Here is a 21,064-nt window from a genome sequence, read left to right as displayed (position 1 = left end):
GAGAATTCTAACTATTTGAAGCCTACCTTGTAAAAAGCACATGGAGTTTGCCAAAATGCACCTGAAGGACTTTCAGACCATGAGAAACAAAATTCTCTGGTCAGATGAGACAAAGATTTAACTCTTTGGCGTGAATGCCAGGTGTCATGTTTGGAGGAAACCAGGCACTGCTCATCAACAGGCCAATACCATTCCTACAGTGAAGCATGGTGGTGGCAGCATCATGCTGTGGGGATGTTTTTCAGCGGCAGGAACTCTGAGACTAGTCAGGATAGAGGGAAAGATGTATGCAGCAATGTACAGAGACATCCTGGATGAAAACCTGCTCCAGAGCGTTCTTGACCACAAACTGGGGCAACAGTTCATCTTTCAGCAGGACCACGACCCTAAGCACACAGCTAAGATATCAAAGGAGTGGCTTCAGGACAACTTTGTGAATGTCCTTGAGTGGCCCAGCCAGAGCCCAGACTTGATTCCGATTGAACATCTCTGGATAGATCTGAAAATGGCTATGCACTGACGCTTCCCATCCAACCCAATGGTGCTGCAAAGAGTAATGGGTTAAACTGCCTAAAGATAGGTGTGCCAAGCTTGTGGCATCACATTCAAAAAGACTTGAGGCTGTAATTGCTGCCAAAAGTGCATCAACTTAGTACATGTGATTTCTTAGTTTTGTTATTTTTAATAAATTAGCAAAAATCTAAAATATTTTTTTTTCACATTGTCATTATGGGGTATTGTGTGTAGAATTTTAAAGTAAAAATGAATTTATTCAATTTCGGAATAAGTCTGTAACATAACAAAATGTGGAAAAAGTGAAGTGCTGTGAATACTTTCTGGATGCACTGTAAATAAAATGAAGGAAGGGGCATCATAGCATGGGCTTTATGTGGGATAAATTTTGTCATGCCCCTTCCCCACGTGGCATGCACCTTATGTCCCTATTGGAAAAATGGGTGGGGGGCGCCAATTCTCGTTTTGGCACAGGGCATCAAAAAGTCTAGTTACGGCATAATCAAGTTACACTGTTTGAACAATATGCTTTCTTGTGCCAGCCAGTTTCACAGAAGCCTGCTAGAGTTTCATAAAACTTATGAAGAAAGCTTTGTTTCTTGACAACTAGCTGATAAAATGGCTTTGTTCCAACTTGCGTAACCTGTCAATAAGGTAATTTAGCCTCTGTTAGCATCATCACAGGGTGTCATTAACAGAAAGAACAGCCTCTGAAATATTATTTAATCATGCAATTTTTTTTTCAGGCTGGAACGTTTTAAAAATTAACTACTTCCATTTCTAGCAAATAAATATTGTATAAGCTTATCTTTATCTTCTTTAAAAGAAAACAGATTTTATATATACAGTATATATATATATATATATACACACACACACACTTCCTTCCTTCCTACACAAATTAAGTGTAAAAGGCCCCGCAGGGCATACTTTAATGGTGACGTTCCGGGGTAACAATCCCCTTCCTCAGTCTGAGGAAGGGGACTGTTACCCCGAAACGTCACCATTAAAGCATGTCCTGTGGGGCCCTTTACACAATTTGTGTTATGCAAGTCTCTGAGTGCTGGCCATACTCTGAAGGAAGTATACATGCAGGTTACAGATCTGAGGGGAAGGCACCTGAGCCAGGTATACGTAAGACCGGAGTGCCAGGAATTTTTTCTGTTTATTATATATATATATATATATATATATATATATTGATACACATACATACATACAAACACTCACACACAAACAATCAAACAAACAAACAAACAAATAAACAAACAAACACACACGTATGTAGGCATTTATCCAGGCTAAATGATGCACTACCTCACTTCTTGTCTCCTCTCTTATCAGTACGCAGCAAGTCCAATTACCACTTTCTTCAGTAGTTACACACAGGAAGACAAAGACTGGTATTGGAAGCTCAAACCTCTCAATGTATATTCAGCAGAGCTGAACTGCCTTGGTAATACATTACAGATAAATAAGTATCTATACTAGGTTCCCTGAGAACCGAACCCGCCCGAACTTGGGGATCCGAGCCCGAATCCAAGTCAGGCTCGGTTATGCGCTCCTGATTCGGATCCCCAATCGAAACAAAACCTCAGGATCCTGCTGTCGGATCCTGAGGTTTTGCCCCGGACACCGGTCTCCATAGTAACCTATGTAAGACCACTGATTGGCTGAGAGAGCCGTCTGTCATGGCTTTCAGCCAATCAGCGTCTCCCCATAGACTACTATGGGCAGAATGGATGCCCCCACAGCGCTAACAGCGCCGCCGCTCATACTGCCGATACCGCCACCCGCACTGCCAACACTCCTCCACTGGTGACACTGCTGGCACTCCTGCACTGAGGACACTGCCGGCACTCCCGCATTGCCAGCACCCCTGCATTGAGGACACTGCGGCACTCCTGCCCTGAGGACACTGCCAGCACTCCTGCACTGAGGACACCGCCGGCACTCCCGCACTGCCAGCACTCCTGCATTGAGGACACTGCGGCACTCCTGCACTGAGGACACCTCCAGCACTCCCACACTGCCAACACTGCTAACACCACCGCACTGAGGACACCGCTGGCACCCCTGCACTGCCAACACTACCGCACTGAGAACACCGCTGGCACCCCTGCACTGCCGAAACTGCCGGCACCACTGCACTGAGGACACCATTGGCACCCCTGCACTGCCGACCCTGCTGCACTGAGGACACCGCTGACACCTCTGCACTGCCGACACTACCGCTCTAAGGACACCGCTGGCACCCCTGTACTGCCAACACTGCTGGCACCACCACACTGAAGACACCACTGACAACCCCGCACTGAGGACCCCCTGACACAGTAAGTGCACTATTGGTGTATCTAACCTGCACTGTGTCCGACCTGCACTGTAACCCGTGCTGCATCTGACCCACACAGTTTCCAACCCACATTGTATTTTACCTACACTGAAACCCGCGCTGTATCCGACCCACACTGTATCCGACCCACATTGTATTTGATCCGCACTGTATCTAGCCCACATTGTATTTGATCTGCGCTGTATCCAACCTGCACTGTATCCAACCTGCGCTGTATCCAACCCACACTGTATTTGACCCTCAGTCCCGCACTGTGACCTGCACTTTATCTGGCCCATGCTGTATCTGACCCACAATATATACAACTCACTTTGTATGTGACCCGTACTGTATCTGACCTGCACTATATCTCGCACTGTATCCAACGTGCACTGTATCTGACCTTGCACTGTAGCCAACCCTCACTTCCTCTCTTCTGACATTCCCTCCATTATCCTAGGTGATTTCAACATCCTTATCGATAACCCCACAAAATCACCTGCCTCTAAACTCCTTACCCTCACCTCTTCTCTTGGTCTCTCCCAGTGGACCTCCTCAATCACCGCTGTGATCTTTCTGATTTCTATAACTCCCTGTTCCCCCTCTCTGACCATCACCTGCTCACTTTTAACCTATCTCTATCTGCTTCTCCATCTTTACCACCTAAGACTACCATCACTAAGCGTAACATTGAGGCTATTGACACCACTTCCCTATCTTCCCTTTTTGACTCACTGCTCTCTCCTATTCTCTCTCTTTCCTGCCCTGAACAAGCTACTTCCCTTTACAATGCATCCCTTACCTCTGCTCTTGACTCTGTCGCCCCACCAACCACTATTCATCCTCGCAGATCTACACCTCAACCATGGCACACCAAATGCACCAGATATCTGCAAAAATGCTCGCATACGGCTGAGCGTCAGTGGAGGAAGTCACGCAATAAGGCCGACTTGCTCCACTACAAATTTATGCTCTCATCCTACATTGCTGCCCTAGGCCTCTCAAAACAATCTTACTTCAAAAACCTCACCTCCTCCCAATCCTCAAACACCAGGCGTCTCTTTGCCACAGTCAACTCGCTCCTCTGCCCACACCCGCCTCAACTCCCCTCTTCGCTTTCTGCTCTTGACTTTGCCACCTACTACACATCCAAAATTGACTCCATTCGTCAGGACATAACATCCCACCAGATCCTGAGCAACCCCCCTCCTCCATTTCTCAACCCCCCCCCCCCCCCCCCTCTCCTTCCCTCCTACCAACTCTGACATCTTTCTTCCCTGTATCTGGAGAGGAAGTCATGGCCTCATCTGGTCCTCACCCCCCTCCACCTCCCCACTTGACCCTACTCCCTCCTGCCTTCTCCGCTTCCTTTCTTCTTTTGCCTGTTCCCATCTTGCCCATCTAATCAATCTCTCACTCTCATCAGGCACTGTCCCTTCTGCCTTCAAGCATGTCCTTGTCTCCCCTATTCTTAAAAAACCTACCCTTGATCCAACCAATCTCTCCAACATCTCTCTTCTGCCTTTTGCCTCCAAACTCCTTGAGCAAATTGTCTACAACCGCCTCACTGTCTTTCTTTCTTTCTTTCTTTCTTTCTTTCTTCTCACTGCTTGACCCTTTCCAGTCTGGTTTCCGTCCTCAGCACTCCACTGAAACTACCCTCACAAAAGTCTGCAATGACCTCCTTGCTGATAAATGCAGGGGCCGCTACTTTCTGCTTATTCTCCTTGACCTCTCTGCTGCTTTTGACACTGTAGACCACCCTCTCCTCCTGCAAATCCTTTACTCCCTTGGTTTGCGTGATACTACTCTCCTGGCTGTCCTCCTACCTTTCTGACGTTCCTTCTCTGTCTCCTCTCATGACTCCACCTCCCCCCCACTTCCTCTACCAGTAGGCGTCCCCCAAGGTTCTGTTCTTGTACCTCTCCTTTACTCTCTCTACACATGCTCATTAGGTGAGCTCATTAGCTCTTTTGACTTAAAATATCTCTACGCTGACGATACTCAAATCTACCTGACCTCTCCCCTGCTCTCCTCACTCATATCTCCAACTGTTTCTCTGCTATCTCCTCCTGGATGTCCCAGTGCTTTCTTAAACTTAACATGTCTAAGACTGAGCTGCTCATCTTCCCTCCCTCCCACATAACCTCACCTACCACAATTTCATTATCTATTGATGGCACAACTATTTCCTCTAGCCCCCAAGTGCGATGTCTTGGAGTAATCCTTGACTCCTCCCTCTCCTTCAAACCAGACATTCAGTACCTCTCAAAAACCTGCCATTTCCATCTCAAAAACATTTCCAGGATCAGACCCTTTCTCACCCAGGATGCTACTAAGACCCCCATCCATTCACTGATCATCTCCAGATTGGACTACTGCAATCTCCTCCTATCTGGCCTTCCTCAAAAATGCCTCTCCACTTCAATCTATCCTCAATGCTGCTGCCCATCTCATTTCCTCACCAAACGTACTACATCCACATCCCCTCTCTTGCAGGACCTTCACTGGCTACCCTTCCCATTCAGAATCCAATTCAAGTTTCTCACACTCACCTACAAAGCCCTCAACCACTCTTCTCCATCTTACATCTCTGACCTTATCTTTCTTTACATTCCCACCCATCCTCTTTGCTCTGCTAATGTACGTCATCTCTCCTGCCAACTGATTACCTCCTCCCACTCCTATCTACAAGATTTTGCACGTGCTTCTCCCTATCTCTGGAATGCTCTACCTCTCCCCATCCGACTCTCCACCTCTCTACAAAAGTTCAAATGGGCTCTCAAGACCCACTTCTTCACCAAACCCAGCCAACTCTCCTCCTAACCCTCTTGTATAAGCTCACTGTCTACCCCTTCTGTGTCACTGCGGTCTGTTAGCCCCTCACCTTTTAGATTGTAAGCTCGCAAGAGCAGGGACTTCTTTCCTCATGTGCCTTTCCTTTTCTTACTTATACTATCTTATACTCCATATATAAATCTCGTATTTCAAGTAACTTCCTCACATATAAGACAGTCTACCATTCTTATAAAAATGCCCTGGACACTGCCAAACAAACATATTTCCAAACTCTTATCTCTGCTCAAGCCTCTAACCCCAAACGACTCTTTAATACATTTAAATCACTTCTGAATCCTCCCGCACCTACCCCACCAGCCACTATCAAGGCACAGGATCTTGCTTCCTACTTCAAGGAGAAGATTGATAAGATCCGAGATGAAATGGTATGCTCTTCGGCAGCCAGTGACCTGCTCCGTTCTGTACCTGAACCCTCTGGCACTCTTTCTTCATTTGATCCCACAAATGAAGATGAAGTATCATCACTCTTCTCATCCTGCTTCTCTACTACCTCTCCTCTTGATCCTTTACCCTCACAAATAAGTAAAGCTCCGTCTCTGGTGCTCATCCCTACCTTAACTAACATCTGTAATCTCTCTCTCTCTACTGGTATTTTTCCTTCACTCTTCAAGCATGCAGTGATTACTCCCATTTAAAAAACAAAACAAAATTCTGACCCTAATGCTCTCTCAAACTACCGCCCTATCTCTCAGCTCCCTTGTCTCTCTAAGCTACTTGAGAGACTTGCCTACACTCGACTCACACACTTTCTTAACTCATACACTTTGTTGGACCCACTTCAGTCAGGCTTCCGTTCCCAACATTCCACAGAGACGGCACTGACTAAAGTGGTTAATGATTTGGTCACTACGAAGTCTAAAGGCCACTACTCACTACTTATTCTTCTAGATCTATCTGCTGCATTTGACACTGTAGACCACTCTCTTCTCATACAGACACTACAATCCCTAGGTCTTAAAGACACAGCCCTTTCTTGGTTCCTATCGTACCTATCTAATCGCTCCTTCAGTGTTCGCTTCTCTGAATCTACCTCCTCTTCGCTACCTCTTTCAGTTGGAGTACCGCAAGGCTCAGTCTTGGGTCCTCTGCTTTTCTCTATCTATACCTCATCTCTTGGTAAACTAATCAGCTCTTTTGGTTTTCAGTATCATCTGTACGCAGATGATACTCAAATCTACCTATCCTCCCCTGACTTGTCCCTATCTGTACTGGACCGTGTCACTGAATGCCTTTCTGCCATCTCATCCTGGATGACATCTCGCCACCTCAAACTTAATATTTCAAAGACAGAGTTAATTATATTTCCACCGGCCAATAGTAGGTACCAACCTGATATCTCTATCACTGTTGAAAACTCTACTATCTACCCTACCCCACAAGCTCGCTGCCTAGGTGTCATCCTTGACTCTGATCTGTCCTTTGTTCCCCACATTCAATCTGTCTCAAGATCATGTTACATGCATCTAAAAAACATATCCAAAATACGACCATACCTTACACAAGACACTGCTAAAACTCTAATCCACGCTCTCATTATCTCCCGCATTGATTATTGCAATAGTCTCCTAACTGGTCTTCCCAAAACAAGACTCTCACCACTACAATCCATTCTGAATGCAGCGGCGAGGCTTATCTTCCTCACTAGATGTTCATCGTCTGCAGATCCACTCTGTCAGTCCCTCCATTGGTTACCTGTACTCTACCGCATTCAATATAAAATACTTTTACTCACACACAAGGCCATTAACCAAACTACACCAATGTACATCACTTCGCTTATCACAAAATATCTCCCAACCCGACCTCTGCGCTCTTCACAAGACCTGCGTCTCTCATCCACACTCATTACTCGCTCCCACTCACGACTGCAGGACTTTCATCGGGCTGCACCCACCCTGTGGAATGCCCTACCACGCACAATAAGACTCTCCTCTAGTCTCCAAACCTTCAAGCGTTCCCTCAAAACTCACCTCTTTAGGCAAGCGTATCAAATTCCTGAACCGCCCACATAACTTTCATAAACCTTCCTATCAAATTACATCCACTCTGTACAGTCCACACATATCCTCACATGTCTTATCATTCTATGCAATAGATAGCACCTTTCCTTGTGTATATATGCCTATTTCCCTATAGATTGTAAGCTTGCGAGCAGGGCCTTCCTACCTCTATGACTGTTATCACCCAGTTTGTTATTGTTATTTCAAATTGTAAAGCGCAACGGAATTTGCTGCGCTATATAAGAAACTGTTAATAATAATAATAATAATAATACTCCCTTTGATGGCACCTAACCCCGGGTTTTCTATACCTGTCCTATATTGTCTTGTACTGTAAGTGCTGTTTTCTTGTTTGCTCATTTTATTCTGTACTGTGTAATGGACGCTGCTGATCCCTTGTGGCGCCATATAAATAAAGGATAATAATAATAATAATAATAAAAAATTCTATTATTTTAGCTGTTTTGATGCTTTAAAAAAAATACAAATACAAAACAAAAACCCGCAAGGGTGGTTTTGGCAAAACCAATCCAGATCCAAAACATGAAAAATGGCCCGGTGCACACCACTAATATATACAGGTTGTAAGGTATTATGTCCCCTGAGAATTTCCACAATCGCCTTTGCAGAAGCAGGTAACCTGCAGCTCTCCAGCTATTATGATGACGTCAAACATGTAAGTGTGCAGAACCTACCTTAAACCCCTAGGCTAGATGACAAGGGAACAGACAGTTTGCCAATGGTTATTAATAGAGATGTGCAGCAGACACTTTTCGTGTTTTGGTTTTGGATGTGGATCCTCGCTCGTGTTTTGGATCTGGATTGGTTTTGCAAAAACCACCTTTCGGGTTTTGGTTTTGGATCTGTATGATTTTTTTACCTCCCCACCACCACAAAAACAGCTAAAATCACAGAATTTGGGGGTAATTTTGATCATACGGTATCATTAACCTCAATAACATTCATTTCCACTCATTTTCGGTCTATTCTGAACACCTCAAACCTCACAATATTGTTTTTAGGCCAAAAGGTTGCACCGAGGTGGCTGTATGACTTTGTGCCGCACACTTGTGTCACTTAGCAAACAGCTGGCCCATCTAGGAGTGGCACTGCTGTGGCAGACAGGATGGCACTTTTAAAAGCTAGGCCCCAAACAGCTCATCATGCAAAGAAGGAAAAGAGGTTCAATGAGGTAGCTGGATGACTAAGCTAAGCGATAAGAGTGTGCTGCACAAACACCTGGCCCATCTGGGAGTGGCACTGCAGTGGCAGACAGGATGGCACTTTTAAAAACTAGGCCCCAAACAGCTCATCATGCAAAGAAGGAAAAGAGGTTCAATGAGGTAGCTGGATGACTAAGCTAAGCGATAAGAGTGTGCTGCACAAACACCTGGCCCATCTGGGAGTGGCACTGCAGTGGCAGACAGGATGGCACTTTTAAAAACTAGGCCCCAAACAGCTCATCATGCAAAGAAGAAAAAGAGGTTCAATGAGGTAGCTGGATGACTAAGCTAAGCGATAAGAGTGTGCTGCACAAACACCTGGCCCATCTAGGAGTGGCACTGCAGTAGCAGACAGGATGGCACTTTTAAAAACTAGGCCCCAAACAGCTCATCATGCAAAGAAGAAAAAGAGGTGCAATGAGGTGGCTGGATGACTAAGCTAAGCGACACAAGTGTGCGTCACAAACACCTGGCCCATCTGGGAGTGGCACGCAGTGGCTGAATGTCGAAAGTGGCCCGCAATTTTTCAGCCCACCAACAGCATCTCCTGCACGCCCCTGTCATTTTTAAAAAAATTCTGCACCACCAAATTAATTGTATGTGCAAAACATGGGACGTGCTGGAATCTGCCCAGATGTAATGCACGCACAATATTGGTGGACTTATACTGCAGTACCCCTGGACTTATACGGCAGTACCCCTGGACTTATACGGCAGTACCCCTGGACTGGACTTATACGGCAGTACCACTGGACTTATACGGCAGTAACCCATGACATATACGACAGTACCACCGGACTTATACGCCAGTACCCCTGACCACATCTGTATCTGTGTTTTTGTTATAGATACATTTTAGTCAACTACATAAGGTTGAGTTGAACTGTCATTGGCTGCTAGGGAATTGAAGGAGTATACACATACAGTATACCTACCTAAGCTTACTGCAAGGTATTCATAGGAGATTTCACGTTAGTTTATTTTACCCTCTCTATAGGTTAATAGGGGTATATGTTTGCTCCACTCTGTCTGTTCCAGTGTTCATCAGGAATGGTGATAACTTTTGAAGGTTTAAACTTTAAACTACATCAAATCTGACAGATAAATGAAACAGCAGAAAACCAACTACATATTAAATTACATTTTGAGAGCCCATTCTTCTCACTCTCTTTAATTTATAATTAATTAGCACTTGTCATCAGATTCACATTTTGACAATTCATTTGCAAGTATTTATATATCTTACCCTGGCTTGGTTCTTGTGGGGTGGCATCTATAGCCTGCCAGCCATCATAACCACTGGGGAGATCAGGTCGTTTCATCCATACATCATTCCACACATGGAAATTCCTGGAAATGGATATTCCTTGTTAGATGTCAATTTTTTGGAGCTCTAGCTGTGACACATCAGACTGTCTCTGTGCCTATAAAGGGCTTACAGGTAGGGCACACATGCAGTACAAACCATCTAACGACTGTCTATTATCATAATTTTACATATTTGGGAATATTGGGCCTAATTCAGTAAGGACGCATGCTGGGGGCTGCCCATCGCTGGGCAAGGCCACTCAGCATGCTGACCGCCGCCTCCCTCAGTTCAACAAGCAGAAATTGCAAAGACATCGCAATAGCTGCTTGTTAGCAGAAATTAAGGATGGCTCCTGCCGGCGCAGCCTAGCAGCATCCGCAGAAGTCCCGCCGCCATCATGATCACGCCCCCAACATGCCCCCATTCACACCACACTGCCCTCGTTTGTCCGCCTCCGCAATGCTCCGTCTCTTCCCTTGAAACGGAGCGTTGCCCACCCCCCCTCTACCGCCACCACCGTCGCCCTGCGACCGCCTATCCCTGATTGACAGGCAGAGGCGAGTTTTCTCGGCGCAGGACGTGCGCTGCGCATGCGCCCGCATCTTTTTCTCATTATGTGCAGTTGGATCACGCACTGCGATCCAACCTGAATTACGCCCATTATAAAAGGACTTTACATACTTGATAATAGCATACATTTAGTGGCATTTGCATCAGATTTACACTAAATGCATTTTATAAAGAACAGACCAGTGATCTCAAACATGTCCCAGTGCTCCCAATTAAAAGAAATCATACTCATATACAGTAGATGTGTCCTCATGACCTAGCCTCAATACGCCCTATAAGGCGTGAGACATCTGGCATGACTGAGACGTTCTAATGGGTTCAGTATGATTTACCAACATACACATAATCCCAACAGTCACTGACAGTCAAAATACAGATACGGTCAAAATACCTACATTCATTATGCCGACATGTTCAAAATGCCGACATAGTCAGAATCCCGACATTTGAAATGCAGACATGTCAAAATACAGGCATGAGTTTTTCTGGGGGTTTTGACGTCAATGTCGACATGGACACCTCGCATGGCTCACTGCACTCGCCGTGCTTCGGGCGCGGTGCCTCACTCCGCTCGGCACACTATTATATTCCCCCTCCCAGTCTACTAGGATGGTAAAGTATGAACAAGTCTGTTTTGGGGCAAAGATTCCTTAGAAACGCATGTCAGCATTTTGACATGTTGGCATTTCAAAAGACGTTTTCTGACTATGTCGGCATAATGAATGTCGGTATTATGACCTGTTCTAAGAGGTTACTGTATAGCATCTTAATCAAATTACAGATATAGTGAAAACCCTTCCACCCTCATAGAGGTGTTCAATGTTGTGGCCAGGTACCATTTATGGTGGATGTGTGTGGTGTGAAGCTGAGCATTGCACAAAGCTCATACTCATATACCATCCTACTGAATTACCCGTTAGTGTCTTAGTGATGTTACTAATGATTGTTTGGCTTCTATGTTCAATAAAATGTGTCCCTATTGTGTAGAAACACTAGTTCAGGTCTTTGGGTGATTTTGTTAGCAGGACAACGCTATCTAGAGTGATAGTAATGGTCTAACGGGTGCCAACACTGCATTGTTGCAATATAGCTATAGGCACCCTGACTAAGCTTTTGTCGCTACTAGGGAATCAGATTTATTACAATCTAATAATCTAATGGTCCTACTCTCACAGTTGAGTAGAGATGCACATGGTGGGAATCAGGAGCGTTCTTGGTGCGGGCAAGCAGTGCCTGCGCCCGGGGCGCTGCTGCCTGGGGGCGCGGACGCAGTCACCCCACAGGCGCCCGCCTCCTACCTGCAACCTGGTCCCTGGCTGCAGCAGACGCCGTGGGCTGTGTGGGCGTCCGCTGCAGCCGGCGCACCTGTCAGACGCTAGTGGTCATTATTGACCTCTAGTGTATGTGCAGCGCTGCTATGGGAGAGACATCATGACGTCTCTTCCATAGACAGGAGCCGCGGGCGGCCAGATGGAGCAGCAGCAGCAGTGGTCGGGAAGCAAGAGCGGGGCAGTGGTAAGTATTGGTTTTTTTTTGTGTGTGTGTGTTTGTAAGCGACTACTAAGGGGCACAGCAACAGGGGGCACAACTACTGGGGGCACAGCAACATGGGGCACAACTACTGGGGAACAGTGACAGGGGGCACAACTACTGGGGGCACAGCAACAGGGGGCACAACTACTGGGGCAAATCTACTGGGGGCATAGCTACAGGGGGCAAATCTACTGGGGGCATAGCTACAGGGATCATAGCTACAGGGATCATAGCTACAGGGGGCAAATCCACTGGGGGCAAATCAACTGGGGGGCACAACTACTTGGGGCAAATCTACTGGGGGCACAGCTACTGGGGGCATAACTGCGGCCACACCCCTCCCCTATGAATCCACGCCCCTATTTTTTGATGCGCGCCTACTTTTACTGCGGGGGGCGCCAGTGGAAACTTTTGCACTGGCTGCCACAAGGTGTAGAACCGGCCATGGTGGGAATCGGTGAATGAAAAGTGCAGCCAATTACTAATCCCACAGGGTATAGTTACATGATACACAATTGTCTGCACTACCTCCAGTAGTATATATACATACATTCTGGCCCATCACGTCATTACTGCTGGACATAGCTGAGCTACATATGTGTGTCGGCCGGCTCAGTGTCTGCTGGAAAGCCAGGACTCAGTAGCACTTCACTCACCAAATCGAATCACTGGAGAAATCCTCTAACTTCTCTCCTCTCTCATTCATGTAAACATCAATTTTAAGATTCTCCTCAGTATCATGAGCTGAAGAAAAGTTAGTGACACTTCTTGCGGGGATCCCTATGCAGCGCATAACTAGAGCATAGAAACAGCAGATTAGGTAGGAGATAATTCAGCAGAAGAGTCTAAAAATATGTCTTTTTTCTAATATGTTGGAAAGAATATTGACATTCTACAGCCCACAGCAACCAATCAGATGTCAGCTTACATTAATCTATCTAAACTAGACTGCTAAAAGTTGATAGTTGATAACTCACTGTATGCTTAGGGTTATAGGGGGTTGGGTACAAATTGTCAGAATTCCAACAAGGGAGTACCGCAGCCCAAATGTAACAACCCCCCTGCAACCCCCCCCGCAGCCCAACCCTATCCATCATCGGTGGTGCTTAAACTCCCACTTCCCCCATCCTTAAACTAACCCTCCCCTCCCTGCAGCTTAACCCTGACCGTCCCCCCAAAGTGTAAACCTAACCTCCCCTTCCCCCCTGGTGGCTTACCTTTCTGGCGCAGCAGTGTGTGGACGTTCGGGATCCCGGATGTCGGAATTCCAGCGCCGGGATGGAGACCCTATTCAAGATGCCAGTGTTGGCTTTCAGATTGGTGTCGGGTTTCCAGCGTTAGTATTCTGACCTTCCTGGGATCCTGACCGGATCCCGGTTATAGGACAACAGTGCTCTGTACACCAATTTTCTAAATAACCATCACAGTTTGGGGTATTGTGATGAAAACTCTCAATTCTGTACAGGTCTGTTATCTCATAAGATGTATCCAAAACGTGATGTAGTTGACATGGGGATTAGGGTTAGGGTTAGGCTGTAGGTAGAGGGTTTGGGCTAGGCTGCAGGGAGAGGGTTAAGGTTAGGCAGCGGGAGAGGGTAAGGCAGCGGGAGAGGGTTAGGGTTAGGCAGCGGGAGAGGGTTAGGGTTAGGCTTAGGCTGTAGGGAGAGGGTTAGGGTTAGGCAGTGGGAGAGGGTTAGGGTTAGGCTGTAGGGAGAGGGTTGGGGTTAGGCAGCGGGAGAGGGTTAGGGTTAGGCTGTGGGAGAGGGCTAGGGTTAGGCAGCGGGAGAGGGTTAGGGTTAGGCTGCAGGGAGAGGGTTAGGGTTAGGCAGCAGGAGAGGGTTAGGTTTAGGCAGCAGGAGAGGGTTAGGTTTAGGCAGCGGGAGCTGGTTAGGGTTAGGCTGCAGGGAGAGGGTTAGGGTTAGGCTGCAGGGAGGGGGTTAGGGCTAGGCTGCAGGGAGAGGATTAGGGTTAGGCAGCGGGCGAGGGTTAGGGTTAGGCACTAGGAGAGGGTTAGGGTTAGGCAGCGGGAGAGGGTTAGGCTGCGGGAGAGGGTTAGGGTTAAGCAGCGGAAGAGGGTTAGGGTTAGCCTGCAGGGAGGGGGTTAGGCAGCGGGAGAGGGTTAAAGTTAGGCAGCGGGAGAGGGTTAGGGATAGGCAGCGGGAGAGGGTTAGGGTTAGGCAGCGTGAGAGGGTTAGGGGTAGGCAGTGGGAGAGGGTTAGGGTTAGGCTGCAGGGAGAGGGTTAGGGTTAGGCTGCAGGGAGAGGGTTAGGGTTAGGCTGCAGGGAGAGGGTTAGGGTTAGGCAGCGGGAGAGGGTTAGGGTTAGGCTGCAGGGAGAGGGTTAGGGTTAGGCAGCGGGAGAGGGTTAGGGTTAGGCTGCGGGAGAGGGTTAGGGTTAGGCTGTGGGAGAGGGTTAGGGTTAGCCTGCAGGGAGGGGGTTAGGGTTAGGCAGCGGGAGAGGGTTAAGGTTAGGCAGCAGGAGAGGGTTAGGGATAGGCAGCGGGAGAGGGTTAGGGTTAGGCAGCGTGAGAGGGTTAGGGTTAGCCTGCAGGGAGGGGGTTAGGGTTAGGCAGCGGGAGAGGGTTAAGGTTAGGCAGCGGGAGAGGGTTAGGGATAGGCAGCGGGAGAGGGTTAGGGTTAGGCAGCGGGAGAGGGTTAGGGTTAGGCTGCAGGGAGAGGGTTAGAGTTAGGCTGCAGGGCGAGGGTTAGGGCTAGGCTGCAGGGAGAGGGTTAGGGTTAGGCAGCGGGAGAGGGTTAGGGTTATGCTGCAGGGAGAGGGTTAGGGTTAGGCAGCGGGAGGGGGTTAGGATTATGCTGCAGGGAGAGGGTTAGGGTTAGGCAGCGGGAGAGGGTTAAGGTTAGGCAGCAGGAGAGGGTTAGGGATAGGCAGCGGGAGAGGGTTAGGGTAGCGGGAGAGGGTTAGGGCTAGGCTGCAGGAGGGGAGGGTTAGGATTAGAGTTCGTTTACTGCAGTGCCCCTGTCAGTATCCCATACCTAACCCATCCAAAACACCACAAGTAAAAGAGTATGTATGAGGTTTTTTTTATACAGGTTTTATTTAACGTTTTTTTCTGGAAACAAAGCGCCTGATTCATAGGTGGACGTAAATCGTGACTGTATCTTTTATACAGCGGTACTGTAAAAATATGCTAATGCCACAGCAGCTTGGATATATACAGAGACATACACCACCGGCGTCCCTAATCCACTGCTTGCATACAAAGATGCAATCCTCCGCAACATTGGTTGCACAAAACACCTCCCGTTACCACCCATAAATGCGCACTGTCAAATTCTTTGCATCCAAATCCTCTTTGTGACCGGCATGCGTGCACAGTTCATCTCATAAGCATGCACAGTACAAAAAAAAACCCTTCACTCTGAATCAGGCCCTAAATTGGAAACACAGGCCATTGTACACTAGCATAGACGTATGGTATTGTCTATATTTTGTTATATTACACTATTTTGTATATCACGCTATTCTGTTTAAATGACACAGCCCACCAGTAGAAAAATATACATACCAGTCCTAATGCTTTTCAAACTATAGTGATAAATATCATTTTTAAAGTTAATGAAATACATAATTATCTCAAATAAAATCAATGACATTTTCCTAAAGCTGGGCGTTATATGGTTGTGAGATGATTTCCTTGTTCATACCTGTTGTAAGAACTCCAGAGAATACCCAGCACTGCCCAAACAGAACGGACCTTTTGGTTTTGTAAAACTTCTGTAGAATAGCGCTACTTCCTGTCCAGGTGGTGGGGGAAACACCTGCATCATACTGTCCTGACCAATTACCTGTCAGGACTCCATTGTCATCATTAGAATTGACCTAAGGGAAGATATGCGTATTGGTAAGTATGGACTTGAATTTCTGGTATAACTATATAATTATCCAATATACATCAAACATGCACCCTATGTAAAGGTTGGGTTTATTATATATTTTGCTATAAACATGTAGTTTATATGTCCTTTTAAAACAATCACCTGGAAAATACCAGCATGTGTATATGCAGAGATAACAGCCCATGAGGTTGAAAATCAGGAAGACTTCTGTGGCACACAAGGAGCAGTACAACTAATACTAGAGTAGCAACAGAAGAGTGGGCAAGGTTTCCCTAATGCGGGCATTATGGTGGCCAAACCCGGGATTGGCGGGATCCCGGGATTTAGGGCCAAAAACGGACGGGATTTAATCCCGGGATTGGAAGGTCCAATCCCGGGGATTGAGGGATCAGCGTTGAGCGTCCACAGGACACTCAGATGCTGCCCGGCTTACTCCTTCCGGCTCCCCCGCGCAGCATGAGGTCACGCTGTGCTGTCAGCCGTGCACTGAGGGAGTGCAGGAAGAGATCCCCACCCGTCCGCCTGCTGTATAGGGTTAGTAATGTGTGCGGGGTGGACGGGGTGGGGCGAGGGGGCGGCCACACACTTAAAAGCCAATCCCGGGTATCCCGGGAATGGCCATTTTTCAATCCCGATACCCGGGATTGAAAAAATGGCCCGGGATTGGCTTTCCTAGCGGGCATGGTTTAGCCCATGTGTACAGTATGAAAGAGTAGCTTCTTCAAAAAACTAAAATAAAATACAATGAAGAATCATTTGAACAGTATTTGAGACAATACCCAATATAACATACAGAGCATTGGAACCTAAAATCAAAGCTTAACTAGAGATGGGTAAGCAGTGCCTAAGGGGTGGAACTGCTGCTGCCTGTGACACCTGCATTTGGCCGGAACAGTACAGGGTGCTGTAGCGCCCTGAAGAGCCACCTGGTAAATCCTAAGGATGATCCGGGAACTCAGCTTCATCCTGGTCTGGGTGGCACCAACACCTAAGATAAGAACATGTCTGGTATAAGACTTACCAAAGCAGAGAATTTCCTTGATAAAATGACTGGATCCCTTCTTGCTGCAGCTTTGAGCTCACTGCGGTCGAGGAGAAACATGCAACAGTCCAGCACATCGACTTCATACTAAAAACCAAAGAAAACACAACATTGCCTACAAATCAAATGGAAATATCACAACCAGTCACCCTAACATACATTCAAACTTCCATAGTGTAATAGGCAGCTCAAATTATTTTCTATTTCAGTTCCTCCGTATGTAAAAACAACAGAATTAACAGACAAAGGTGGTCATTCCGAGTTGTTCGCTCGTTGCCGTTTTTCGCAACGCAGCGATTAGGTGGAAAATGCGCATGCGCATGGTATGCAGCGCGCATGCGCTTAGTAATTTAACACAAAACTTTGGAGATTTACACAAGCTGGAGCAACGTTTTTTCATCGCTCGAGTGATCGTAGTGTGATTGACAGGAAGTGGGTGTTTCTGGGCGGCAACTTGGCTTTTTCAGGGAGTGTGCTAAAAAACGCAGGCGTGCCAGGTAAAAACGCAGGAGTGGCTGAATAAACGGGGGAGTGGCTGGCCGAACGCAGGGCGTGTTTGTGACGTCAAACCAGGAACTAAACGGACCGAGGTGATCGCAATCTAGGAGTAGGTCTGGAGCTACTCAGAAACTGCAAGAAATTATTTAGTAGCAGTTCTGCTAATCTTTTGTTCACTATTCTGCTAAACTAAGATACACTCCCAGAGGGCGGCGGCCTAGCGTTTGCAATGCTGCTAAAAGCAGCTAGCGAGCGAACAACTCAGAATGAGGGCCAAAACCCCCTACAATAGCTCATGACTTTTTGACATTTGTCCAAGTTGAGTCTTCTCTGAATCCTCTCTATGGGGGTAATTCCAAGTTGATCGCAGCAGGAAATTTTTTAGCAGTTGGGCAAAACCATGTGCACTGCAGGGGAAGCAGATATAACATTTGCAGAGAGAGTTAGATTTGGGTGGGTTATTTTATTTCTGTGCTGGGTAAATACTGGCTGCTATATTTTTACACTGCAAATTAGATTGCAGATTGAACACACCACACCCAAATCTAACTCTCTCTGCACATGTTATATCTGCCTCCCCTGCAGTGCACATGGTTTTGCCCAATTGCTAACAGAATTCCTGCTGCGTTCAACTTGGAATTACCCCCTATATACACTGCCCATTTGATTTACCTGCATCCCTACACAAACTAATAATAACAGTGAAATTAATGGGGTGTACACTATAATAGAGAAACACTGTCGCTATAATAATTATAATGATATAATCAATACTAAAATTTATGGAAGTAGGAAAATGTATATGCAGTTAAAATGCCGCCAGACGGTATCTAGGCAGTTGAAATACTGATGCCGGAAATTCCGACCAACGGCATAAGCCCGGCGTCTAATTACCAAAATACTGATGCCCAGAATCTCGACCGTTATTACAGCGGGACGCAATCGTGTCCTGCCACGGGGGGTGGGCAGTTAGGTTTAGGCACTAGAAGGGAGTTAGGGTTAGGGGGCAGGGACGGGAAGGGTATGGTTAATTACCGGGGAGAGGGGGTTAAGGTTAGGCACTTACAAGTTACAAGGGGAGGTTAGGGTTAGGCACCAAGCGGTGAGGGTTAGATTAGGCTGCGGGGAAGGGAGAGTTAGGGTTTGGCACCACCGGGGAGGGTTAGGGTAAGGGGCAGGGGAGGGTTAGGTTACTTTCCAGGGGGCTGTTGGGATTCTTATGGCTGGGATGCCGCTGTTAGTATTCTGATAGCTGGAATCCCTTCCATCGGGATATCATACTGAATCCTAAAAACACAATGGCCTCAGTCTCCATCATTACAGGTCCTCTGCTTAGGCATTTTGCATAAATATGGACCTGTCTCCTGTGTCAGGTGAGTAGTACACATTATTCTAATCAACGGGCAGGGCACAGATCCTCCACCTCCAGCCCTTTGTTCTACTACAACTCTTCTCACTTGTCTATAAGCCTGAACATCAGGTTACGTTAGCATGGTAGTTGGGCTGATCAGCATGTTCCACAGTCTTCTTTACATACTAAACCTGCAACTTTCCAAAACTATTTCAGTGGCATCCAAAGAGTATAGTCCCAATGTTATTTGAATAGCCTCTTGTTACAAAATAACAGCTGTCTCAGAAGTCCACTTTAACATAACAATCTACTGGAGTCTTCTTTTGAAAACAAACTTATTGAGCTTGATTGATAAATGAACCCCTAAGTGTAACTTACCTAGTTCTAATAAAGGGGCAGATGTATTAACTTATTAAGTAGGGATGAGCGGCTTCGAGTCCCTGAGAACTGAACCTGCTGGAACTTGTTGATCCGAGCCTGGAACAGAGTCAGGCTCGGTTTTGCTCGCCTGACTCAGATCCAAAAACGAGGCACGTCATCATCCCGCTGTCGGATCTCTGGTGATTGGCACCATCTTTACTCCAAACTTGGAGAGTGCACAGTAAGGACGTGTTCCTTCTGTGCTGTTAAGGAAGGGGAGCAGGAGAAAGCAAAGGGGGGCAGGAGAGAGCAGAGGGGTTGTTTTGCAGGAGATTTGAGTTGGATGCTTGTATAGGTGTGCTGTCACTGTGTTAGGGCTCTGCATAGTAGCATACTGTGGCTGTGTATAGGACCAGGTGTTCTCTGTCTCTAAGGGGCTGTGTACTATGTACACTACTGCAGTATATCATCTGTGTGTGATCCAAAGCAAAAAATATATTTTTATTGGTGCGTCACTCTGACTTCTAGCACTGCGGCTGCCGTACACTACTGCTATATATCTGTGTGTGATCCAAAACAAAAAATATATTTTTATTGGTGCGTCACTCTGACTTCTAGCACTGCGGCTGCCGTACACTACTGCTATATATCTGTGTGTGAGCCAAAACAAAAAATATATTTTTATTGGTGCGTCACTCTGACTACTAGCACTGCGGCTGCATGACTCAGTGACTACTAGTACTGCCGTACACTACTATATGCTGTATAATATGTTCTGAATCCCTCTGATTTTCTAATGGATAGCAACTAACATAAATATACTGTTAGCTTGTAAGACTCTGGGGAGAATGTTCTGCTTCAAGGGCACCAGACAGTCAAAACATTGTATTACAAAACTATTAGTAATGGGCTGGATGTTATGCAGTGTGAGACGGCCGGAGCTCCGAGATTCCAGCCGAACTCGTATGTGTTTTTTTAAAAGCGCCAATCATTTACAAGGCAAAACCAACCTGGTTTTGCCTTGTAAATGATGGCCGCTTTAAAAAAAACGTACACGCTCAGCCGCAATCTCGGAAGTCCAGCTGTCTGCATTACATAAGCCCCATTATGTGTAAAGCTGCTATTTTTCTTGTTTGAAATACTCTACTGATTTAATTGCTTAATATGTACAAACCGGTTAGATATGCTATTCAGGAGCGTAACTCCCAGAGGCAATGGAGACACCTGCCACCGGACTCCAAGCCCTAAAGGGCCACCTGCATGTACAACAGTACCTGTATGGTTCACAGCGGGATCCAAGTGTGACCACTGCTCTTCCAGCGGAGCTCTGCATCGCACCCGCTGATGCTGCAGAGTCAATCAGTTCTGTCCCAGGAGCCCTGCTAACACCTGCAATAGGGGACAGGACAGCTCTGGTCTGGTACCGCTCAGCCTGCGCTGCAGCAAGCGACGGTGCATTCACCACTGCTGCTGGACGGTGAGATTGGACCCACTGGTGAATGCTGATTCTACATGCTGCAGATGGCTGAATCTCTTGAGTCTGACCCTGACCCTGACCCATTGGCCATTGTCACACAGTGTAGCTGAAGCCATGTCAATTCACTGCGGGCTTCGGTCC

The 21,064-nt window shown here is 46.8% G+C and overlaps 1 protein-coding gene across 1 annotated transcript in view; it reads right to left on the bottom strand.

The window, feature by feature from the left end:
- The window catches only part of TGM4 (transglutaminase 4), a 51,982-nt gene that overhangs the window by 16,485 nt on the left and 14,433 nt on the right, over positions 1-21,064 (bottom strand). The window contains exons 6-9 of the mRNA XM_063922413.1: positions 17,217-17,324; positions 16,004-16,178; positions 12,996-13,134; positions 10,174-10,277 (exon numbers count right to left, since the gene is read on the bottom strand). Coding sequence (XP_063778483.1) covers positions 10,174-10,277; positions 12,996-13,134; positions 16,004-16,178; positions 17,217-17,324 — 526 coding nt within the window. The remainder of the gene's footprint in view (positions 1-10,173; positions 10,278-12,995; positions 13,135-16,003; positions 16,179-17,216; positions 17,325-21,064) is intronic.

This window comes from Pseudophryne corroboree, chromosome 5, assembly GCF_028390025.1.
Source record: "Pseudophryne corroboree isolate aPseCor3 chromosome 5, aPseCor3.hap2, whole genome shotgun sequence".
In the NCBI taxonomy this organism is placed as follows: domain Eukaryota; kingdom Metazoa; phylum Chordata; class Amphibia; order Anura; family Myobatrachidae; genus Pseudophryne; species Pseudophryne corroboree.
Note: the sequence above shows the minus strand (reverse complement) of the source record. Positions and strands in the feature narration are given on the sequence as shown.